Genomic DNA, 20,724 nt, shown 5'->3' on the forward strand with positions numbered 1-20,724 from the left:
AATCAGCACGGCCTCCTGCGTGAACCTCCAGTGCAGTGCGGCACCGAGCGGCTTGCGACGCTGTACTCCTCCTGGGCCGGCTCTGGGCACGGCCTCTGATGGGACCAGGGAGGGGCAGCCTGCCAGCCTGAGAGGAGCGGAGCCCCCAGGGCCGGGCGCGAGCATGGCCTCCAGCTGCAGAGGCCCACTGCCGAGGAGGAGCCTTCTGGAAGGCCAGAGGGGCCTGCTCTTCCCCAGGAAGGTGGCCAGGAGTGCGCAGCCCTGAACTCACCCTGGCTGCAAGATGACATCCTCATACAAGGCCTTCTGTCGATTGGAGAGGCGGCACTTCAGGACGTGCTCATATTTCTTCGTTAGCTGCTTCTCCACATCTCTCTTAGTTCTCCGCAAAATAAAGGGCTGTGTCACCTGAAAAAAGAAAGTTCTCCTTTGCTAAAATGAAGTCGTGGCCCATGCACGCTAAGCCGGGGGTGCTTGTCAAGCAGGGACCCGCAGCGGCGGCCGCATACCCGGTGCAGCCGGATGACCACTTTGTGGTAGTAGTCCTGATTCTCCTCGCTGGGGGCTTTCAGGGGCAAGTGCAGGTACGGCCTGGAGATGCCCGGGATAAGGAAGTGCACCATGGTCCACAGCTCCAGGAAGGTGTTGTGCAGCGGGGCGTCGATGAGCAGCAGTCGCTGCTGGCTGAACACACAACGGGAGACGACACCTGAAACGTCAAGCTGGGCGCAGACCCTGTCTCGGGAGACATTCAAGGAAAGGGACAACGATCCTCGGGAGCTAACACACACACAGACACACAGACACACATACACAGACACACACGCCCACACAGACACGCACACACAGAGACACAGACACACACACAGCGACACAGGCGCACACAGACACACACACGCACACACACACACACGTCTTGAGGAACGGACTGACTTAAATGAGCGCCTTCAGTGAGGGGAGCCCTTGAAGCTGAAAGGCCATTCTGGGAGCCTGCAGTTTCCTACAGTCCCTCCAAAGAACCTTTACATCAACAATACCCAGCACACGGCACGTGGAGAGGGGTGGCCAGACCTCTGCAGGGTGAACACGGCCTCCCAGTGCCTCTCGGTCATGCCCTTCACACGCTGCATCTCGTCGATGACCAGGCACTTCCAGCGCACCCGTGTGAAGGACGCGTAGCCCCTGAAGAACTGCTTGTAGGACGTGATGCAGACGTTGATGCGGTTGGGCTCTGTCCACCCCTGCAGCACAGAAGCCAGGCCTCACTGTCTGCGCGGGAAGAAGCGGCCTGGAGAGGACTTCCGTGCGCGCTCACTACCCACCTAACCTGCCCCACCGCCGTCACCCCTCCTTTTCCTTGGTAACCTGCTCTCTCATCACACAGAAAACAGCTGTTTATGTTTTTATGATCTTTTTCTTTAGGAGGCTAAGCACTTGTGTGGACAAATTAGAAACTGCTTTGGAGGCATTAACAATTGCTTTTGGAAAACAGATCAGCACACAGCATCCAGGAATGGGGCTCGCGTTCATAGTCCATCATCTTAGTGATGGAACACGCATTCAGAAGACGATAGGAAATGTGCGCATCTACACTGCAGCTGACTACGTTCCAAGCTATTAGAAAGCAGATTAATTACCAGAGAGTTAAAAAAAAAAAAAAGAGAGGAAAAAAGAAAAGACCCCTCAAAGTACTCGCTTTTTAAGTAAATATTACTCAACACAGTAGAGTCTAACCATAAGCCAAAATTTTCTCTCCGATGAAAAACTGTGACCTGTAAACATACTTTTACTTAGAATCTAGTACTAGAAACTACTGGGCAGAAAATAGAAAAATAAGAGTCCAAATTTATTTCGGAAGCTCATCTGTTTGTCACAAATATTCCTAATAAACACATCCATGGGAATTATTTTACGATCTGTAATTCCGAACTCAGGATGCATCACAATTTCTTATTTCTGCCTGTGATAACCAACAGGTCTACAGTTTAAAAGGATGACAGCACCTCCAGAGACCATCCGGGCTCTGGGGGAAGTTCCCTCACTTCCTGGGAGGTGAACACAAGCCCTGCATGGCATGGCCGGTTCCTGAGTGTAGTCTATGCTTCAAGGGGGCTCTAAGCCCAGACAACTAGAAGGCCTCGTATCTCATAAACGAGGGGCTGACAGCAATTACACTAACAAGCGTGTGTAGACACTCTGAAATGTGTCTTCTACAGAAAGTAAGATGTTTTCTGTTTAGTTCTATTTCAAGTTTAAACTAACATACCTGTCTCTTTGCCTTGAGTTCTCTATGGCTGCCAACATACAAGAGCGTTTTGAGCCCCGGACACCAGCGCTTCAGTTCGAGCTCCCACTTGAGGATGTTACAGCCCCTCACAACGACAAGATGAGGGCCCCAGTTGCCTACACAGGAGACATACAAATGCCCTCTGTAACAAAAACCATCTGTCCGGGGCAGGTCCCCGGCGCTGTGCCCGGTCAGCAGGTGTGCTGAGGCCAGGGCGCGACTACAGCAGACATCACTGGGACGCGGGGGTGTCCCTGCCCGCCCTACAGCGCAGCCGCCACCATCAGGACGGGCCGCTGCCCTGCTCCCACGGCCAAGGCAGGACGCACTCAACAGAGAGGAACCGAATGAGCGAGCAGCCAGTAAAATGAGAGCAGATTCAAACATGACCCCTTAACGTAAGCAGGGGAAGGACTCCCGTCTACAGCGAACAATGCTCAGAAAGGAAGATCCTCAGCCTCGAGCCCCGCGGCCAGCGCGGCCCGCTGGCAGCCCCATGCTACGGGCGCTGGTCCAACACTCACGCTCGTCACGGTCCCCAGCCGCCAGTCAGAACACACCCAAACCCATCCCAACCCAGCCCAAAGCACACGGTTTCACTGCATTCTTTGGAAAAGTAAGCGTTTCTTAAATTTCTGGGCAATACACACATAAATTTCAACTTCTGTGCTACAAATAAACATAAACCAAGTTAAAAGTCAGAAATGGCAGGCTTGGAAAAAATATCTGTAACACACACATCTATAGCCATTACAGCTCATAAGCAAAGTGTTATTACTACTGATCCTTAAAAAGAACCACCCAAAATGGGAGAAAATATTTGCAAACAATACAGTTGACAAGGGTTTAACATCCAAAATATACAAACAGCTCATAAAACTCAATATTGAAAAAACAAACACCTCAATCAAAAATTGGGCAGAAGACCTAAACAGACACTGCTCCAAAAAAGACACAGATGGCTAAGAGGCACATGAAAAGATGCTCAACATTGCTAATTATCAGAGAAATGCAGATCAAAACTACAGTGAGATATCACCTCATACCGGTCAGAATGGCCACCGTCAAAAAGTCTACAAGCAGTAAACGCTGCAGAGGGTGTGAAGAGAAGGGAGCCCTCCTGCACTGTTGGTGGGAATGTAAGTTGGTGCAGCCACTATGGAGAACAGTATGGAGATTCCTCAAAAGCTAAAATTAGAGTTGCCATGTCATCCAGCAATCCCGCCCATGGGCATATATCCAGAGAAAACTCTAATTAGAAAAGATCCATGCACCCAGTGGCCACAGCAGCACTATGCACAATAGCCACGACGTGGAAGCAACCTGAATGTCCATCAACAGAGGAACGGATAGAGAAGACGTGGTACACACACACACACACACACACACACACACACACACACGAATACTACTCAGCCATAAAAAAGAATGAAATAATGCCATTTGCAGCAACATGGGTGGACCCAGAGATTATCATACTGAGTGAAGTAAGTCAGAGAAAGACAGATATTACGTTAACACTTATATGTGGAATCTAAAAAATAATACAACTGAACCCATTTACAAAACAAAAAAGATTCACAGACAGACAAAAAAATAACAACTTATGGATACCAAAGGGAAATTAGGAGTATGGGATTAACAGATACAAACTACTATACATAAAATCGATAAGCAGGGCTTCCCTGGTGGCACAGTGGTTGAGAGTCTGCCTGCCAATGCAGGGGACGTGGGTTCGAGCCCTGGTCTGGGAGGATCCTACATGCCGCAGAGAAACTAAGCCCATGCGCCACGGCTGCCGGGTCTGTGCTCTAGAGCCCGCGAGCCACAACTACTGAAGCCTGCATGCCTGGAGCCCGCGCTCTGCAACGAGAGGCCACCGCAATGAGAGGCCTGCGCACCGCGGCGATGAGTGGCCCCCGCTCACCGCAACTAGAGAAAAGCCCGCATGCAGCAATGAAGACCCAATGCAACCAAAAATAAATTTAAGAAAAAAAAAATCGACAAGCAGTAAGGATTTACTATAGCACAGGGAACTATATTCAATATCTTGTAATAACCTATAATGGAAAATAGCCTGAAAATATATATATATAACACTGAATCACTTTGCTGTGCACCTGGAACTAACACAATAATATAAATCAACTATACTTCAACTAAAATAAAACCAACTAAGAGGAAAACGAATAAGGAAGTGAAAAGAAATTCTACAAAGGATGGGACTTCCCTGGCGGTCCAGTGGTCAGGACTCCGTGCCTCCACTGCGGAGGGCCTGGTTTCGATCCCTGGTCAGGGAACCAAGATCCCACAAGCTGCGCAGTGCAGCCAAAAAAAAAAGAAAAAAGAAATTTCACAAAGGGAAAAATACAAGCAGACGATAAACTCTCTGAAGGGCATGACCTCGTGAGTAGGGAAATGTAAATCAAGCCCAAGTGCCTTTCCCCTCCAGTGAAAAACAAGTTTGTTTTTTTTTCACTAGCATTTAGCACATTGTTCCATTTCTGGAGAGGAGGGACAAGTGTCTATATATGTGTTTGTGAGCACGTCTGTTGACACCTGGGTGAAGCAAGGCAGGACACACAGCAGACTGCCCCGAGGGGTCACCACTGGGGATGGAAGCAGGTGGACAGCTACAGACTGTTGGTTGTTTTACTTTAGAAAGAAAAAAGTGGTGAGTTTGTGAGGGATTCCAACTGTGAACTTACCAGAACCCCCTCGCTCAGAGTCTCTTGGAGTGAGCCCTCTGCTCTTGAGGAACCGGTGAACTCCAACTTTACGGTCCCACAGTGAGGAGGAGGCCAAGGACACTGGGCCCCAGGGGGCGGGGGCAGGCAGGGGAGCCAGGTCCCAGGCAGGCCCCACTCGGCCTGTCCTGTGCGGAAGCGGAGCGGGCGGCACACGCCTGCCCGCCCTCCCTTCAGGTCCCCCAGGACCTGCCAGGCCCCTGCCTCTCCCCCAGGGCGGCAAGCTTCCCAACAGCTGGCCCTCTGAGTCTGTTCCCAGCACCAAGGAGGTCCAGTGACCCCTCCGACACCCGCACTAACACAGACCTCTAACCAGGAAGAGCCAGACCCTGCGCAGCCTGCAAGGCCCTCACCTGGCCGGCCGGCGGCCTTCCTGGCTCTGCACCCTCTGGCCTCCGCACCAGCCTCAGCACTGTCCCGTGGACACACCGGCAACCCCTTCAGCCTCTGCACCCACCACCCCATGTTCCCAAGCCCCTCGATCCTGGTGGCCACGGCTTTCTCAGGCCTCTGCTCACGGGCTGTGCCAAGCACACCATACACAATGGCAACGTGCTGCTTCCCATGTGTGGAATCCTTATTCGCTGTGCCTGCTGTGAGCCTCACAGGTGGGGTGGGGGGGGCTTTGTTCTGCTCACAGCTGCACCCCCGGTGCCTACAACAGTGCCTGGGACCAGGTAGGTGCTGGGTAAGCACCTATGGAACGAATAACTGATCCATTTGTTTGTTCAACCGATGAAATAAAATCCCCTACTTTTGAAAGTGTACAATGCTTCCAAGTTCTTACTGTTATAAATACAATAATGAACACTTTTTTCAACTAAACAATAAACTAGTAAGACAAGGTAGCTCTTCTATCTTGAGATAACTATATATATAAAAACTCATTTTAAAGTACTACACTGGACACTTTGTGGTACTGGGTCAAAAACAAACATATTAGCACAAGGAAATAAGGCCTCAAAGTTGATCCATTTGTACTAAAGGTAAGATCAAGTAAGCTTTCAAAACCAAGGGCAAAGAAGAGTTATTTACTAAAGACGCTAAGGTAACTGTGAAAGAATTTAGAGGGGCCAGGGAGGACGAAACGATCCCAGGGCTGAAGGAATCTCCATCCAGCCTACTCAGGGTGCCAACTCCCCCTAAACTCGAGGGGCCCCTCCCTGCTACTGAAGCTGTGACACGGAGATGAAGGTGATGGCGTGTGCTTCCTCAGGAGCTGGCTAAGTGCTGGAACGTGAGGTTCCTGCTCCCCTACCCCCGGTGCTACGGGACACTTCCCTTGCGAGGGGAAGCCTATAAGCCCCTGTCCCGTGTTAGAGACACGCACACAGGCTCGTCCACAGCCCCACAGCACAGGCGGGGAGCAGGCGGGCGCCAGGCCCACAGCCAAGCGGAGGGCAGTGAACGGGGGCCGAAGGCTGAGCGTCCGTGCAAGCTGGAAGAGCCGAGGGGTGAGGAGGCAGACGTCCGGGGCCAGGGCACGGCCTGCTGTGGAGTGCGGGCACCCCGTCCCTCTGCTGCTGCACAGACGCCGAGCCCTCACAAGGCTCCAGGGGTGGCGGGATCCAGCAGAGAGACAGGAGGGCCTGCGCCACAGCACAGGGAAGACGCCGATGGGCCTCGGCAGGGCGACCAATCACGCCACGGGGGACGCGCACCCGCCGGCCCATGGGAGCCTGAGGGGAGAGCCCGGCCACGAGGACTCATGCCGACGTGAAGTAGCGCAGAGGCCCTGCGGCCTGGAAGTCACAAAGCCCCAGTCACACAGCCTGCTGGGTCTTATGTTACGTTAGACTTTGAAAAACGGTGAGTTACTCGATCTAGTGTTTATTGTGAACGAGTGCTTTGTTTGTTCCAGTGATGAGTGCCTCTGAGCCCAGTTCTCTGAGTCTGGACCAGAGCACGGAACAAAGGAGCAGAGAATAAAGGCCTCTCCCCACCCTCACACCAGATGCACTGCCTACGGTTCAGTTTCAGCAAATACGAACTGTTCAAAAAACAACAAGCTCTTACCTTCGTTGCAGGCTAGGTGGGCAAAAAAAGCAATGATCTGCACTGTTTTACCAAGCCCAGCTTCATCTGCCAATACGCCATTGAGGTTCTTCCGGTAGAGCTTGGCCAGCCAGTCCAGGCCAATCTTCTGGTAGTCTCTGAGGGCGCCGTACAGAAGAGCCGGAGCGTTCAACTTCACCTGCAGGGGCAGACGGGCCCAACAGGCACATCTCAGAACAACCATTACAACTGTTGTCAGATCAGTCATATGATAAGCCTACTGGAAAGCCACGAAGATGATTTACAGATAACAGGAAAAGAAAGATCCTTAATTGTTTTTCCTGACAACTTCTGCCGTTGGGATAAAGAGCTCATTTGGAAGGAGGTAGCTTTTCCCCTTAACAGAGACACCATCCCTCACACAGGGCACAGCGGCTCACCGCGGTGCTGATCCGAGCACTGCCCTTGGGCAGGATGGCTTCGGCCACAGCGGTCACTTCCGCGATGTCCTTTGTGTGAGGCTTCCCGACAACCACTCTCTCTGTGGCTTTAAACTGGTCCATGATGAACAGCGAGTCGATGAGAACCACACCCTTCCGGCTCTCCCGGTCACCGGAGCAGTCTTCCACGTCTGTGATCAATGGAAAAACGGGACTTGTGAGGTTTGAGAGGCTGTGATAGTATTATGAGGCCACGTAACATGACAAAAAAAAGAGAGAGAGAAGAGAAAAAAGAAAAGGAGTTGCTAGAACCCAAACACTTCAAAGACAGAATTGAGCAGCAAATTTTTGTTTTTAATCCACTTTAGATAGTTAACAATGTATCCAGATAGACAGGTACGAACTCTTATGGAGTTTGTAGGACCGCTCTGGAAGGCCCTTGGGTGAAGTTGGAAAATGTCTGTGCAGCATCAGGAGCTAGTATCACCCAGAGATTTACAGCCATCTAAGGGTTCAGTGACTGCCCTCCACCACCAAGAATGGAAGGATCAGAAGCATCCTAGTTTGGGCAAGCAAGGGGGCCACCAGCCCCCCCTGGAGTCCTGCTGCAGCGTGGGGTCCGGCAAGCCCTGGCCTCCCCGCAGAATCTTCTGGGCCCCTCCCTTGCTGCCCCCCGCAGGCAGCCACGTCTATGGACCAGAACAGGGGGGATGAAAACAACACGTGGACTCTTCCGGGCGTAGTCTGTGTACCTCCTTGGAACTCCAATAAAAGTCAAGTAAAGTCCTTAAACTGGGTGTGTTAAATTAAACAAACACAGCACAGCCTGGATAAATGATAAAACCTAGGCCCGTAAAATGTGTATAAATCTGGAGAAGAGTATTTCTACATTGTCCACAACTTGATCAAGTACTCTGATAATTATGCCAAGTTAACCAATAAAAATAAAAAGCACAGAATTTAATGAAACTATTAATATAAACTTTCATATTAAATATATTTTCAACTTTTTATCAGACTGAAAGAAGTGAAGGTAATTCTGAAACTCTGTTTTAAGCACCCTTCCTCTGTTAAGTACTTTGGCTTTTGTTTTCAAAGCTGAATTCTTCAAAGATGTTAAAACAGACCTTCGTCTTCACTTGTCTCTTCACTGTCAGGTTTAGGTTGGGGCCACTGGAAATTCGGCAGAAAGGCACCTTCATACAACTTCATCAAATCAATTAAGGGCAATTCAGCTGGAAAGGATTGTAGGAAGAAAGATTATTTTACACCAATAGTGTCAGCAGGGAAGAAAACACAGTCAGGAGAAGGGCCCTTTCATATACAGTTGACCTTGAACAACTCAGGGGTTAGCGTTGCCGACCCTGCAGTGGAAAACCCGAGTGTAACTTAGTCTGCTCTCCTTGTACGAGCTTCCTCCACACCCGACCAACCGTGGATCGTGTACCACTGTAGTGTTTACTATTGGAAAAAATCCACGTGTAAGTAAGTGGACCTGTGCAGTTCACACCCGTGCTGTTCAGGGGTCAAACGTATATTCCTTTTCCTAGCTTTAAATTAATTCCTTGGGAAATGTATGTATTTTCTAAAAGCATATTTATTTTTTTCCAAAAACTAATAATGATTGCCCGTTACTGATACAAGATATACGACCTTTTCTTTATAAAGATGAGAATCTTTGAAATGAAGAAACTCAACTTTTATTCATAAAGGAACAAATATTCCTGAAATAATCTTAATAAATGTACAGTAAAATCTACAGATTAATAAACGAAAATATAAAACTACTACTGATAGAAATAATCAGTGGAGATGATACATAAAAATACAAAACATCAAGTAAAAGTCAAAAATAAAACAAAAAATGTTCAAAAAAGATGATAAAATATTGCTATAGACTTTTTGTATAAAGAGCTCACCCTAATTGATCAAACAGCCCACCACACGAAAGCCCAATGGGAGAGGGATATGGAGCTGTCTCACACACAAAATACTCTACAGGGCTCATAAAGTATCTCTTTAACTGAGCACCTCCAGAAACCAGTGCGCAATGTATCCCCCACTGCATGGCAACCACCTTAAAACCGTAATGCTGGATGAACATAATGAATCAAACAGTCTCAACACTGCAGGTGATGGTATAAACAGGCTTAACTTTTCTGGAAACCAGTATGAAAAGCTGAAGAGCTTTAAATTTCATGCCCTCTGACGTCACTATTTCCCACTCCATGGGCCTGTCCAGGGGAGTAATCGGAAACTTGGACCCAGGTTTGTATTCAAACACAGTTCCACTGGGTGTTATATATAACAAGACAACGAACACTGTGAGCTGTGTACCTGTGATACATAAGCCTTTCTGCACGTACACCGTATGTCAATAAAATCTGTGGTCAAAGTAACAAACGCCACAGAGAAGTACCCCAGAAGAACAGTATTGAGGGCTCTCTTCGTTTAAGACTCATAATCCAGTGACTTCACTTGCTCATGATTTAAACTATTCGTCATATGGGGCTGATAGGTAGATACGTGATAAAGCGAAGACCAATTGTGCAAGGGAGGTGGCGGGTGTATGGGCGTTCGAAATAAGGTTCTTCAACTTTTCTGTTTGCATGTTTTCATAACAAGATGTAGGGAAATGTACATATACATCATATAATGGTTATCAAAGTAGGAAAAAAAGAAAAACAGCAGAAACAACTGAAAAACTACCTCAAGAATAAGATAATTCGTAAGGTGTCTTGGAACAAACAACTCACAGGAATCAACAGCCTTCACACATATAAACTAGTTTGAAGATAAAATGGGAAAGAAGATTCTATTTAGACAGAAAGTATTTCTATGCTTCTTTAGATAGAAAGTATTTAAATACTTAGAATTTAGGTTTTAAAAAGTTCACAACATCTACATAAAGGAAGTGCTGAAAGGTTCATGAGGGGCACGAGAGGAGGCCCGACCAGGAAGAGGCACCCCAGTGAATGGACGAAGACGTGCCCCGGTGACACGGCTCCCTGGGGTCACAGCCTGGTCAGTTCCCCTGAGTGGCCAGGGATAACCAGGGTGATCGCCTGCTGTGGGACACCAGCCACCGTGCCACCCTGTCCTGAGGACGCTCGAACAGCCACCCGGAGAAGTCCCTGTGTGGGGGGACTGGGCTCGCCTGCCAACAACCATCCACCCGGCCAGCTAGGGGGCCAGCTGGGGTGGACCGGAGGCTGGGCCTGCTGACGGCCGCATCTCCGTGAGACCCGAGCCAGAAGCACCCGGCCGGGCTGCTCCCAATTCCTGCCCTACAGGAAGGGGTAGAGGAGCTCCAAGTTAACACAGACAGACTCTACCAAGTCAGGGATGTACACAAGAATCAGAAAGGCCTGCAACAAGAATGCAAGACAAGGTGTAGCTCAAAGGCTAAGAGAAGAGATAAAACAGAACACTGGATTTGAACCAAGCAGTCGTGACCAACCACCACAAGCTACTGCCTTTCCAGGTGAAAATGTCCCTCTCAAATCTTTAAGAACAAGCCGAAGGCCGGGAAATCCCCTGGCGGTCCAGTAGTTAGGACTCCACATGCTTTCACTGCTGAGGGCCCGGGTGCAATCCCTGGTCAGGGAACTAAAGATCCCACAAGCTGTGTGGTGCATCCAAAAAAAAAAAGAACAAGCCAAAGGTGCCCACCATCAGCACCTCTATTTCTACACTTTATTGCAAGGAACGGTAATAGAAGGACCAGGATTATGAAGAAAAAACTGTTATTCTTCAGAGATGAAGAGGTTGTATACACACAAGTAATGTGAGAATTTAGCACAGCTGCTGGATTTAAGATCAGTAAATAAAAATCAACTGCATTTCTACAGACCAGCAACAAATTAAAACGTAATCTTAAAAAAAAAAAACACTGATTACAACTTCAAAAAATATAATGCACCTAGAAATAAATCTAATAAAAATATGCAACCATAAAATGTTAGCGGAAGCTACTAAAGGAGATCTAAGTAAACGGAGAGGCTACTTTGATCATAGGTTGGAAAAGCTCTTCATAGAGATGCAATTCTCACCAAACACCCACTAATTCAACCACATTTGAATCAAAATCCCCAAGCAGTTTTTCTCTGAAACTTGATAAACTGATACTGAGCTGTATCTGAAATAGACCCAAATTAGTCAAAGCTCTCCTAAAAAAGAATAAGGCAGAAGGACTGACCTAGCTACGCCTCAAGAATTATTATAAGGCTAGAGTAATCAAGGGAGTGTGGCATTGGTGCAAACTGACCAGTAAAACAATGAAGGTCCCAGAAAGAGCCGTGCGTATCAGGAAAACGTGACTAACACGTGAGCCGGCACTGAGCATCACTGAGGAACGATGGCCTTTTCAAATGGCACGGGGAGAGTCAGTTAACCATTTGGGGAAAAAAAAAGAAACTGCACTCTTATTTCACACTAGAGACAAAAGTGATTCTTGGTGGATTACAAACATCGATACGAGCGTAAAACAAAAATTTTTAGACAAGGCACAAAGACATCCTTTTGATCCTGAGGTTAGAAAAGCTTCTTTTAAACAACGCGGACAAACGCAACTACACTAAAATTAAGAACACCTGTTCCTCAAAAGGCACCGTAAAGGGAAGGCAGACCCACCCCGGGCTGGAAAAAGGCTACTGGGACACACGCCACCGACACGGCAACGTGTCCAGAACACAGGAAGAACACCCAGAGTCAGCACAGAAAAGAAAACCCAAAACCAAGTGGGCGAGGACAGCTGTGAGAAGACGCTGCGCCCCGTGGGTCACGCTCCCCCACCACAGGCAGATACCACCAGGCGCTCCTGGGACGCAGGGCCCGGCCCAGCACTCCAACCGCGGCGGGGCGCCGCCTCGTGTGTGCACGCCCCGCAAGCCGGCCCCCCTGCTCTGAGCACAGACGCTCGAGCGTGTGTGCGCAGGACACACGAGAGTGCTGCAGGCAGCGCCGCCTATGAGGACGAACGCAGGGAAACCACCGAACTGCCCACCAACAGCACAACCGCTAACCCGTGACACACGCACACACAGACCACCTTTCAGCCGTGGGCACTGATTCTGTAGCAACACACCTCCACGAGGACAAAACTCGGAAACGGAACTGAGAAAGGCCAGTGGGTGAGCCTCCAGAGTGATTCCGTTTATACCAAGTTCTAAGACCCAAACAAAGCGGTACGTTCAGGATTCACGCAGGGGGAGGGGGAAACTGAGTGGAAGGAATGATAAACGCCAAGATCCAGGCCGCAGTCACCCGCTGGGACAAGGGCAGAGGCAGAATGGCGCTCTCTCCTACACTGGGTGGCGTGGCCGCTTACACCGCATGCAACCTATTGCGGTTTTCATACCTTACGTGTGTGTTTCAATAAATGTTTAATAGAGCATCACAGGGAGCCGCTCGGAGCCCACCTTCTCTGGCTAACTCCAACAGCTCCGCCTGGTGGTCCGCAGCCCCCTCCAGCGCCTCTTCCTCTGCAATCGTCTCCTCCTCGTCTTCCACTGGAATGGCCACCATCAAATGTCAGGGAGAGACCCCACGGCATCTTCCTCGCAATTACTCATGAAACGCTACAAGGCTCCAAAACTGTCATGCACAGCCATTAGAGAAGTGAAAACTAAGTCCTAATTTCTCAGGTTAAATCTGGAAGTGATAGTTCATTAAGTAAGCAAAAAACAAGGGACCATACTTTATACTTTCTCTTCCATTTCACAGTGTGAAACAGAGGCTGGTTTTCATCACATGACAGACCTACTCAGGCCAAAACAGGGAGCGATGTGGAACTTCCTGTCCACCTGCAGAGCCCACTACAGAAAGACCCACAAGCACGTTGTTCGGTGTCACTATGAATTCATCATCGCCCATTTCAGAGGCCCCAGCCCCTGCCCAGCTGAGGATTCCCCGAGCTCAGCTCCTGTCCGGCAGCTCCAGCCCTGCAACCCCACAGCCGGCTCCTGGTGGCTAAGAGTCCACCAGCACCCACGGCAGAGCCCCACCCGCCCTCGGGCCACCTCTCCATCTGAGCTGAGCCCTCACCACGGCACGCCTTCCCTCCCGCTGACTCCTGCCCCCAACACGCACCGCCTCTCCTCCCTACAGACAAAAGGCATACGCGTGCGCACGCACGCACACGGTCCGACACCTTCCCTCCTCCACAATCCAACTCCTTGTCTCTCCACTGCAAAACCCCATCATCCACCAAGGCCCCCGGCCCCCAAGAGCATAAGCCACTGAGCCACCGGACTCCCGCGGTCCAGGCGGTCCTCGACGCCCTGGCAGCACCTGGAGAGTGAGCTCTCCCGCTGCGCGTTCAGAGAGCCCTGCAGACAGCCAAAGCACCAGGGGGACAGACCTTCTTCATCGGTTAAAGATGTACTTGCTTTTCTTTTTCTTCCAGGTATCCCCGAATCCTGTGACACAGAACACAAATCGTAAGCGTGACATCTGGAAACACAGAATGAGAACCCAGAGCAGAACTGTAGTCAACGTGCACCCGGGAGGACCTGGGAGGCCGTGCCAGGCGTGTCCACGGCAGACACCGCAAAGGTGGGGAGGAGGCTGCGGGGAAGCAAGACGAAACCCACGCCCGCTCTTCCCAAACCACCAAGGTTAACACCCAGGTGAGCCTGAAGCTGGAAAGAACCAGCTGTAGGCCCAAGGGGGACTGCTCTCCAGCGAGAGAGAACGCTATTCATGCCTACGACTTCCTGCAGACAGACAACCCCTCGCACAGCGACGCGACAGTCCCGAACTCACCACAAAGTTTTCTCGTAACGCATCAAGCCCTGTAGGTCTCGACTCTTTACCTAAAGAGACAGGTAACGCGATTCGCTTTCACTAAGGCAGTGGAGGAGGTGATGCTCCTCACACGACCATGGGCACCTGTGCCCGCCCCCCAAGGAGAGCAGAGGACAGCAAGGCGGGTCCCACCTCCCCTCTGCGACGCAGGGTGGCACAGCCACACCGCCACGCCCGCTCTCGGCTTCAGCAGGAACCTAGAGTCTCCAACCTGGCAAAGCTTCTCGCTCATGACTTGCATAATCTTAGAGCTCCGTGACTTTCAACAGGGACCACCTCCTTCACCTCAGTTTCCTCACCAGTAAAAGGGAGGGATCCTCCCCGCCCCCTCCCCAGGTTTCCAGCGATGGGGTAGCTACTGCTGAGCACCGTGGGAGCAGCACGACGCCTAGACGCGGGGACCGTGGAGGGGCGGGGGGCAAAGCCGGGGGAGTTCATCTCACTCTCCGGGGACACAGGGGACAGGCTCAGAACCCCAATCCTGAGAGCCCCCCAGAGTTGGTCACCCCGGGGCTTATTGACTCATACTAGTGAATCTCAGAAGAACTGAAATGCCAGGACCAGGCTGCTGAGGAAACAGCCTCGCCGGGGAGGCTCCACGGGAAGCCGCGGTGTCACAAGGCGCCGGTGAGCAGAGAATCAAGCAAACACAGCCAGCAAAAGGGGAAGGCTTTTAAAAGTAATCATACCTTTCCGGGAAACTTTCTGGAAATTTAAAGCCTTCTTCCTTTTCTCTTCTAATTCTACTTGTAGTTTTATTTCCACAACCTAAGTGCAAAGAGTTAAATAAATAAGCAGATTACTAAGAAATACAAGTTCTATATGTGAAAACATTAGAACTCACGCCTGGAGGCCAAAGCACAGCCGTCCCGACCCCATTCAGATTAGAGCTGACCCCTGGACAGCGCGGATTTGAACTGTGCAGGTCCACCGGCACTCAGATGTTTTCCGGTAGCAAATCCTACAGAGCTGCATGGTCCGCGGCTAGCTACACCCGCAGCCACGGAGCCGCAGGTGCAGAGGGCAGACGATGAGCTGTGTGCAGAGTTTCAGCTGCACGTAGGGCTGGCGGCCCTAACCCCCCACGCTGTCCAAGGAGATACATTCAGTTTGGTACTCTTTCATTATTTTGTGTCAACTGCATCCTGCCCAAATTCTGTCAGACGGTAAGAAGAGAAATTTTACAAAAAGGAAGCGAGAGACAGAGCAAGCCACTCTGGAACTAAGCAGCCTTTAGTGACCTGCGCCAATACTAAACAGAACTACCGGAAGGGCCCCTCAGGAAGGCTCCCAGACACCACAGAGCGCGCAGGCCACGGCTGATGGGGATGTTGATGCACAAGGAGAAACACAGAGGCAGAACCAGGTCTCCTGATGAGCCAACAGCCCAGAGATGCCCAGGAAGTGCGGGCACCCGCCTTTCCAAATGACGCCACAGGCTCCACCTGTGGGATTTCCCCGTGGCACAGGCAGGCTGGGCTCAGAAGGCCGCCTCAGCAACCCCGACACAGTCTGTGCTCCCAGGAGCCCATCAAAATCTCAGAATTTACCTGTTCAATATTTGACCAAAAATATTCTATTTCTCTAGCAGTTGATGCAGCTATTCGTCTCAATCGGTTCTGTTCTTCTCTCCTTCCCCGCTCCTCCCGAAGCTGCTTCTCTTCGTGATGACGCACTACAGTTCTGACAAGCTAGTAAATGAAAGTCCAAGAATTTTACGTTGTGCGCTGTGTCATGCTATCAGAAAAAAGATACATAACGTTTCTTTAAAATCTTCTCAGCCCGTAACTACATATAATCCACAGAGAGACACACCCTCACCTGCTCTAAGGGCGCGTGGGACAAATGCTGATTCCAGTGCAAACCACCACCAACGGTCTGCCTGACTTTCCTACAAGTGTTGTTTTACCAAATACACGTATTTTTCTCCAAAATGGAATATCATACTGTGCTACAATCGTCCTTTCCCCCTTTAATACGAGGAGCATCTTTCCATCAATCAGCACAGATCAAAATCATTTTTAATACGTATCATTTCCACTGCGTGAATGCAGCCAAATTTAACTCCTAGGATTAAAAAAGTTGGGTTGGGATAATTCACATTTTTTAAGGCTTTTGCTTTAAATTGCCAAACCGCTTTCCAGAATTTCTACTCTTTACCTCCTCACCAGCTGTACCTCCAAAAGGTGCAGAGAAGTAACTCAGAAAGGGACACATCCTGAGCCCCGAGTGCAGCGGAGCTGCCAGCCCTTCAGCTCTGGGATGCCCCCGAGGCGGCCGCCCAGCACAGGACTCCCAGGGCCTTGTCCTAGTCAGCGCGCACCCCTTGCACAAAGCCGCTGGCTCCCGGGGGTAGAGGGACGGCGCGAGGAGGGGCAGCACAGCGCGCAGCCGCGGCCCCCGGCTCAGCTGCCTCTCAGTCCCACCGCTCGGTGTCCATCCCTGCCCCTCGGCCCCGGCCACTGCCCTGTCCAGCCCTGCGTCCACATGCTCAGGACCATCAACCTTCGTGAAAAAGGAAAAGTTTAAGGAGTGATCTGGTTTTTTTCTTAAATACGCATGAATCTGATTAAAGACCCTTTACGCTCAGACCCTGCTGTTACCCCCTTGGTCTCGGCTTCTCTCTACCAAAACTACGTGGGGAAAGCAAGGGGGAGAATTCAGAGGTGGGAGGTGGACAGGCCAGGCACACAGGAGCAATCCCCAGTCCTGAGAGTATAGGAAATATGAAGGCAGCATCCAGGTCCCGAGGAATAAAGACACACAGTGATGGAGGAAGCAGCAGCTGGGCCTGGAGCTATGTACACATACGCAAGGACAGCTGCTCTACACTCTGGGACCCAAGAGCCCTAGAAATCTGTCACTTTCCACACTGCCAGCTTTAGCAGTAACATCTCCTAGGTCCTACCCCGGGCTGGGTGCCTACTTTGGGAGCAGAGAGAAGGTAATAAATTCTGAGCCAGAACTGGAGAGAAGCTGGACCGGAAGACCAGGCAACACAGAGCAGGCAGGCTGCGGGGAGCCAGAGGGCCGGGACGAGTGCCCGAGCTGCCGGCCAGCCACCTGGCCTCTTCCCCCTTCCTACTCTCAGCCTGGATCTGGGGGGCTGCAGGCATCCTCATGCCAACTGCCGGGCAAAACTGGCCAGAAAAAGAACCCAAATCCCAGGACAGAACTGCAGCAGAAGGGCCGTGTCTGTTCCCAGCAGTCCACGCTAGAGCACTGGGGACAGCCCTCAGAAATGAAGCAATGTAGCAGTTACTTTCTAAATAGCAGCAAAACATTCTTCAGATACATCGTAAGTCCAGAAACTCTTTAGAGGGACTTCCCTGGTGGTCCAGTGCTTAAGAATCCGCCTTCCAATGCAGGGGACGCAGGTTCGGTCCCTGGTTGGGGAACTAAGATCCCACATGCCGTGGGGGAACTAAGCCCGCGCACCTCAACTAGAGAGCCCACGCGCCGCCAACTACAGAGCCCACGCGCTCTGGCGCCTGTGTGCCACAACTAGAGAGCCAACACAGCCAAATAAATAAATATTTAAGAAGAAAAAGAAACCGTTTAGAAAGTGGGGCTGGGAGACCTCCGTCCGCACACTTAAGCCCCTGGCGCTGCTTGATGACCCCTGGGCACCGCGGTGGCCTGTGTCTCAAACCCACCTTCTTGGCAGCGGCCACCTTCCACCTCCTCTCCTGGGCGAAGTCTGTGGCCATCCACTGCATCTCCTCCAGCAGGTAGTCCCAGTGCGATTTGGACCGCGGGGCCTCCTGCAGCTTGGGCAGCCGTCTGAGGGACCACAGGCCTTCTTTCCTTAAATCTGCTATCCGCTGATGGATCTGGTTCTCCTGCAAGGAGCACAGGGGTGGAAGACGTCCGGCACAGTTTAAGTGCAAGCCACCGATGCACACCCCAGTCAGTGCGACCCTGCTACGTGGAAGTCTCAGCAACAAAGAAGAGTTGCTGAACAAGGCTCTACGAGAGGGCAGAGGCAAGGGCGTGCGACCCCCGGGAGCCTCATCCTGGAAACCCAGGACAGAGCTCCCAGGCCAGCGCTCACGGCGGAGCACTTACAAATAACTGCTCAGTCACCCAACAAACAGCAAACGCTCACTAGGTGCAGGCCGTGAGCTGCACTGGCCCAGGCAGCCTCCCGAGGGCTCTGAGCTCTCAGCCTGCACCCCACACCCCCCTCCCCCTGACTGCTGATACCAGCACAGAAAAGACCTTCTCCACACCAGTCTAGCTGCCCCTCCGGCAGGAGAGGGCCAACTATGCGGTTTTAATCTTGGTTTCTCCGGATCACAAACCTTACTATCAGGTGTTCCGTCTTATACTACTGCCCCCTTAGAAAGTGAAAGCACACGCGTTTCACAGGCTGGAGTATACGGTGAGCTCTTCTTGAGCACTTTCAAGAGCTTCTTTAGGTGCACTTACCAGCGCTATCTGTTCTGCCAGCTTGTCCTGAGAACCGTCGTGGGGCGCAGCGGCATTCTGAGCGGGGCTCTGTGGTTTCGGGGGCGCTGACACGGCTGCCCCTGGGGAGCGGGCGATGACCGGAGACAGCGACTTGGCTGCCGGGGAGGGTCTGTTCACCGGGGAGGCCCGGGCAGGCGAAGGCCCCGGGCCTGAGCCACTGGCGGGAACAACGGTCGAGGCAGAGGAGGCGGAGGGCAGCGGCCGCGGGCAGGGCTGGGCGGGGTCCATGGGCGGTCTGGGTGGCGCCGCCGTCTGGCAGGGAAAACAGGGCTCAGCGCCGTGCCCGGAACCCACAGGCTGGCTGGAGGCCCCTGTGCAATGCCCCTCCCTCTCCCCAGCAGCGCAGACTGACCAGTGGGCCCACTGCGGACCACAGGGCCACGCAGACTAACCGTGTCTACAGAAGAGAAGAAGCCCTGTTAGTCCACAAAGCCACATCAGAGCTCCCTGTAAACGGTGCCTTCACATATGGTCTTATGTCGGGTTTTTTTTTTTTTTTTTTTTTTGCTTTTTCAAGTAATTTTTTAGAATTTTTAACTGTAGGAACTTCTTAACTGAGAAGTACCAAATGCTCACCGTGCACCTGTTCTCTGAAGGGCAAAGACAAATTCCACGCGGCCCTCCCGCGGTGGGCAAGCTGTAAGGTTAGAAACCCTCCTCTGTGCCGTCCCGAGAGCTGAGCTTGTAAAACTGAGGAGCCCCTCCGCCCAGCCCTCCCCGGGCCGAAGGTGAGCTTAGGAGGAAGTGGGGGGACAGAGGGCAGGGAAGCCAAGGCCCTGCCGCGCCAGGAGGCCTGAGGACAGAGCGACGCGCACGCGGCACGTTTATACCCCGCGGTGCGGATGAGACACCGCGGCCAAGGCCGGGCCCCTCACGGCGCACAGCTTCTCCGCCCACCTCTAGGGAGATTTCCTCCACCTCAGCGGTCGGTAAACTGTGGCCGGCCACACACTTTGGCAGAGTTCCACAGGCCACGGCCGCTCATCTGTGGCCCTGGCGCTGCTCTCAGCTCCAGCGGCGGAGCTGAGCAACTCAACAGGAAGCACACGGCCTGCAGACCCTGAAATACCGTTACACTCCCTCTCTGTGGCCCTTTACAGAAGAAGTCTGCCGGCCCCGCCCAATCTGGAAGGAACAGAATTCCACGGCTTCTGTAAGGAGCTTCTTCTAAAATCACATCCCACAGCTCACACCGTCGACAACAAGGGCGGGAAAGAAACCCAAGAAAAACGTCAGTGCTGCGTGAGGTCGGTACCAGGCTCAATAACACTATTCAAAAAACAGAGAGCCTCACTTCCACGGAACCCTCAAGCCCGTGGAGGCCCAAGAAGCTCAGCGCCCTGGCGGGGGAGGGGGTACTCCTTCCCAAGGCGCACAAAAGGCTCCAGAATCAACCCAGGGGGCCAGTCACAGCCCCTCCAGCACTGGCTGACCAACCGTGCCAAGTTATCTGGCCTTTCTGGCCTCGGTCTTTCCATAGCTAACGGGCGTGATAAAGATTCTACCACAGAGGGCTGCCAGGCAGAGGAGAGCAAATAATGGCCCGGAAGTGCCCATCACCACGCCTTGCACCTGGCAGGCGGTGAGTGAAAAGTAGCATCCTTACATGAGAGCAAACTTCTACAACCACCAGGAGAACTCGAACTCCGAGCCCAGCTAGGAAATCTCCTCGTTAACGAGGGAGAGGGGAGAGGAAGGGGAGGTTTTCCTAAGCGGCTGACCACACGCTGCTGAGACAAGCCTCTGAAAACACTGCCTCTGGCCCCTTTGGTGCCCCAGACCCATGCTTCACAAACGCACTGCTCCTCAGGGGCCCCACGTGGTCTACTGTACACGTTTCAAAAAGACGTCTGGGTGAAGTTAATTTGTGGACGAGGAGGGGCATTATAAACCCTGGAAACGTGTATCAAGCCTGGAAAGCAGCCTCAACCACGCTGGTGGAGTGGAGCGTCCGGGGGAGGCACCGTGGACAGAG

General features: G+C 51.8%; 1 protein-coding gene across 9 annotated transcripts in view; it reads right to left on the reverse strand.

Annotated features, from left to right (window-relative positions):
• Positions 1 to 20,724, reverse strand: part of EP400 (E1A binding protein p400) — a 112,808-nt gene that overhangs the window by 54,474 nt on the left and 37,610 nt on the right. For all 9 annotated transcript variants that reach the window (XM_022598058.3, XM_022598063.3, XM_089894318.1 and 6 more), the window contains 14 exons: positions 18,708 to 19,001; positions 17,933 to 18,118; positions 15,827 to 15,967; positions 14,966 to 15,044; positions 14,235 to 14,284; positions 13,831 to 13,888; positions 12,890 to 12,979; positions 8,597 to 8,704; positions 7,470 to 7,660; positions 7,051 to 7,228; positions 2,267 to 2,403; positions 1,072 to 1,241; positions 510 to 684; positions 272 to 408 (listed from right to left, as the gene is read on the reverse strand). In XM_022598058.3, coding sequence (XP_022453766.2) covers positions 272 to 408; positions 510 to 684; positions 1,072 to 1,241; positions 2,267 to 2,403; positions 7,051 to 7,228; positions 7,470 to 7,660; positions 8,597 to 8,704; positions 12,890 to 12,979; positions 13,831 to 13,888; positions 14,235 to 14,284; positions 14,966 to 15,044; positions 15,827 to 15,967; positions 17,933 to 18,118; positions 18,708 to 19,001 — 1,994 coding nt within the window. The remainder of the gene's footprint in view (positions 1 to 271; positions 409 to 509; positions 685 to 1,071; positions 1,242 to 2,266; positions 2,404 to 7,050; positions 7,229 to 7,469; positions 7,661 to 8,596; positions 8,705 to 12,889; positions 12,980 to 13,830; positions 13,889 to 14,234; positions 14,285 to 14,965; positions 15,045 to 15,826; positions 15,968 to 17,932; positions 18,119 to 18,707; positions 19,002 to 20,724) is intronic.

This window comes from Delphinapterus leucas, chromosome 14 (genome assembly GCF_059928025.1).
Source record: "Delphinapterus leucas isolate spDelLeu-1000000601 "Yukka" chromosome 14, BTC_Dleu_Yukka2, whole genome shotgun sequence".
Classification (NCBI taxonomy): domain Eukaryota; kingdom Metazoa; phylum Chordata; class Mammalia; order Artiodactyla; family Monodontidae; genus Delphinapterus; species Delphinapterus leucas.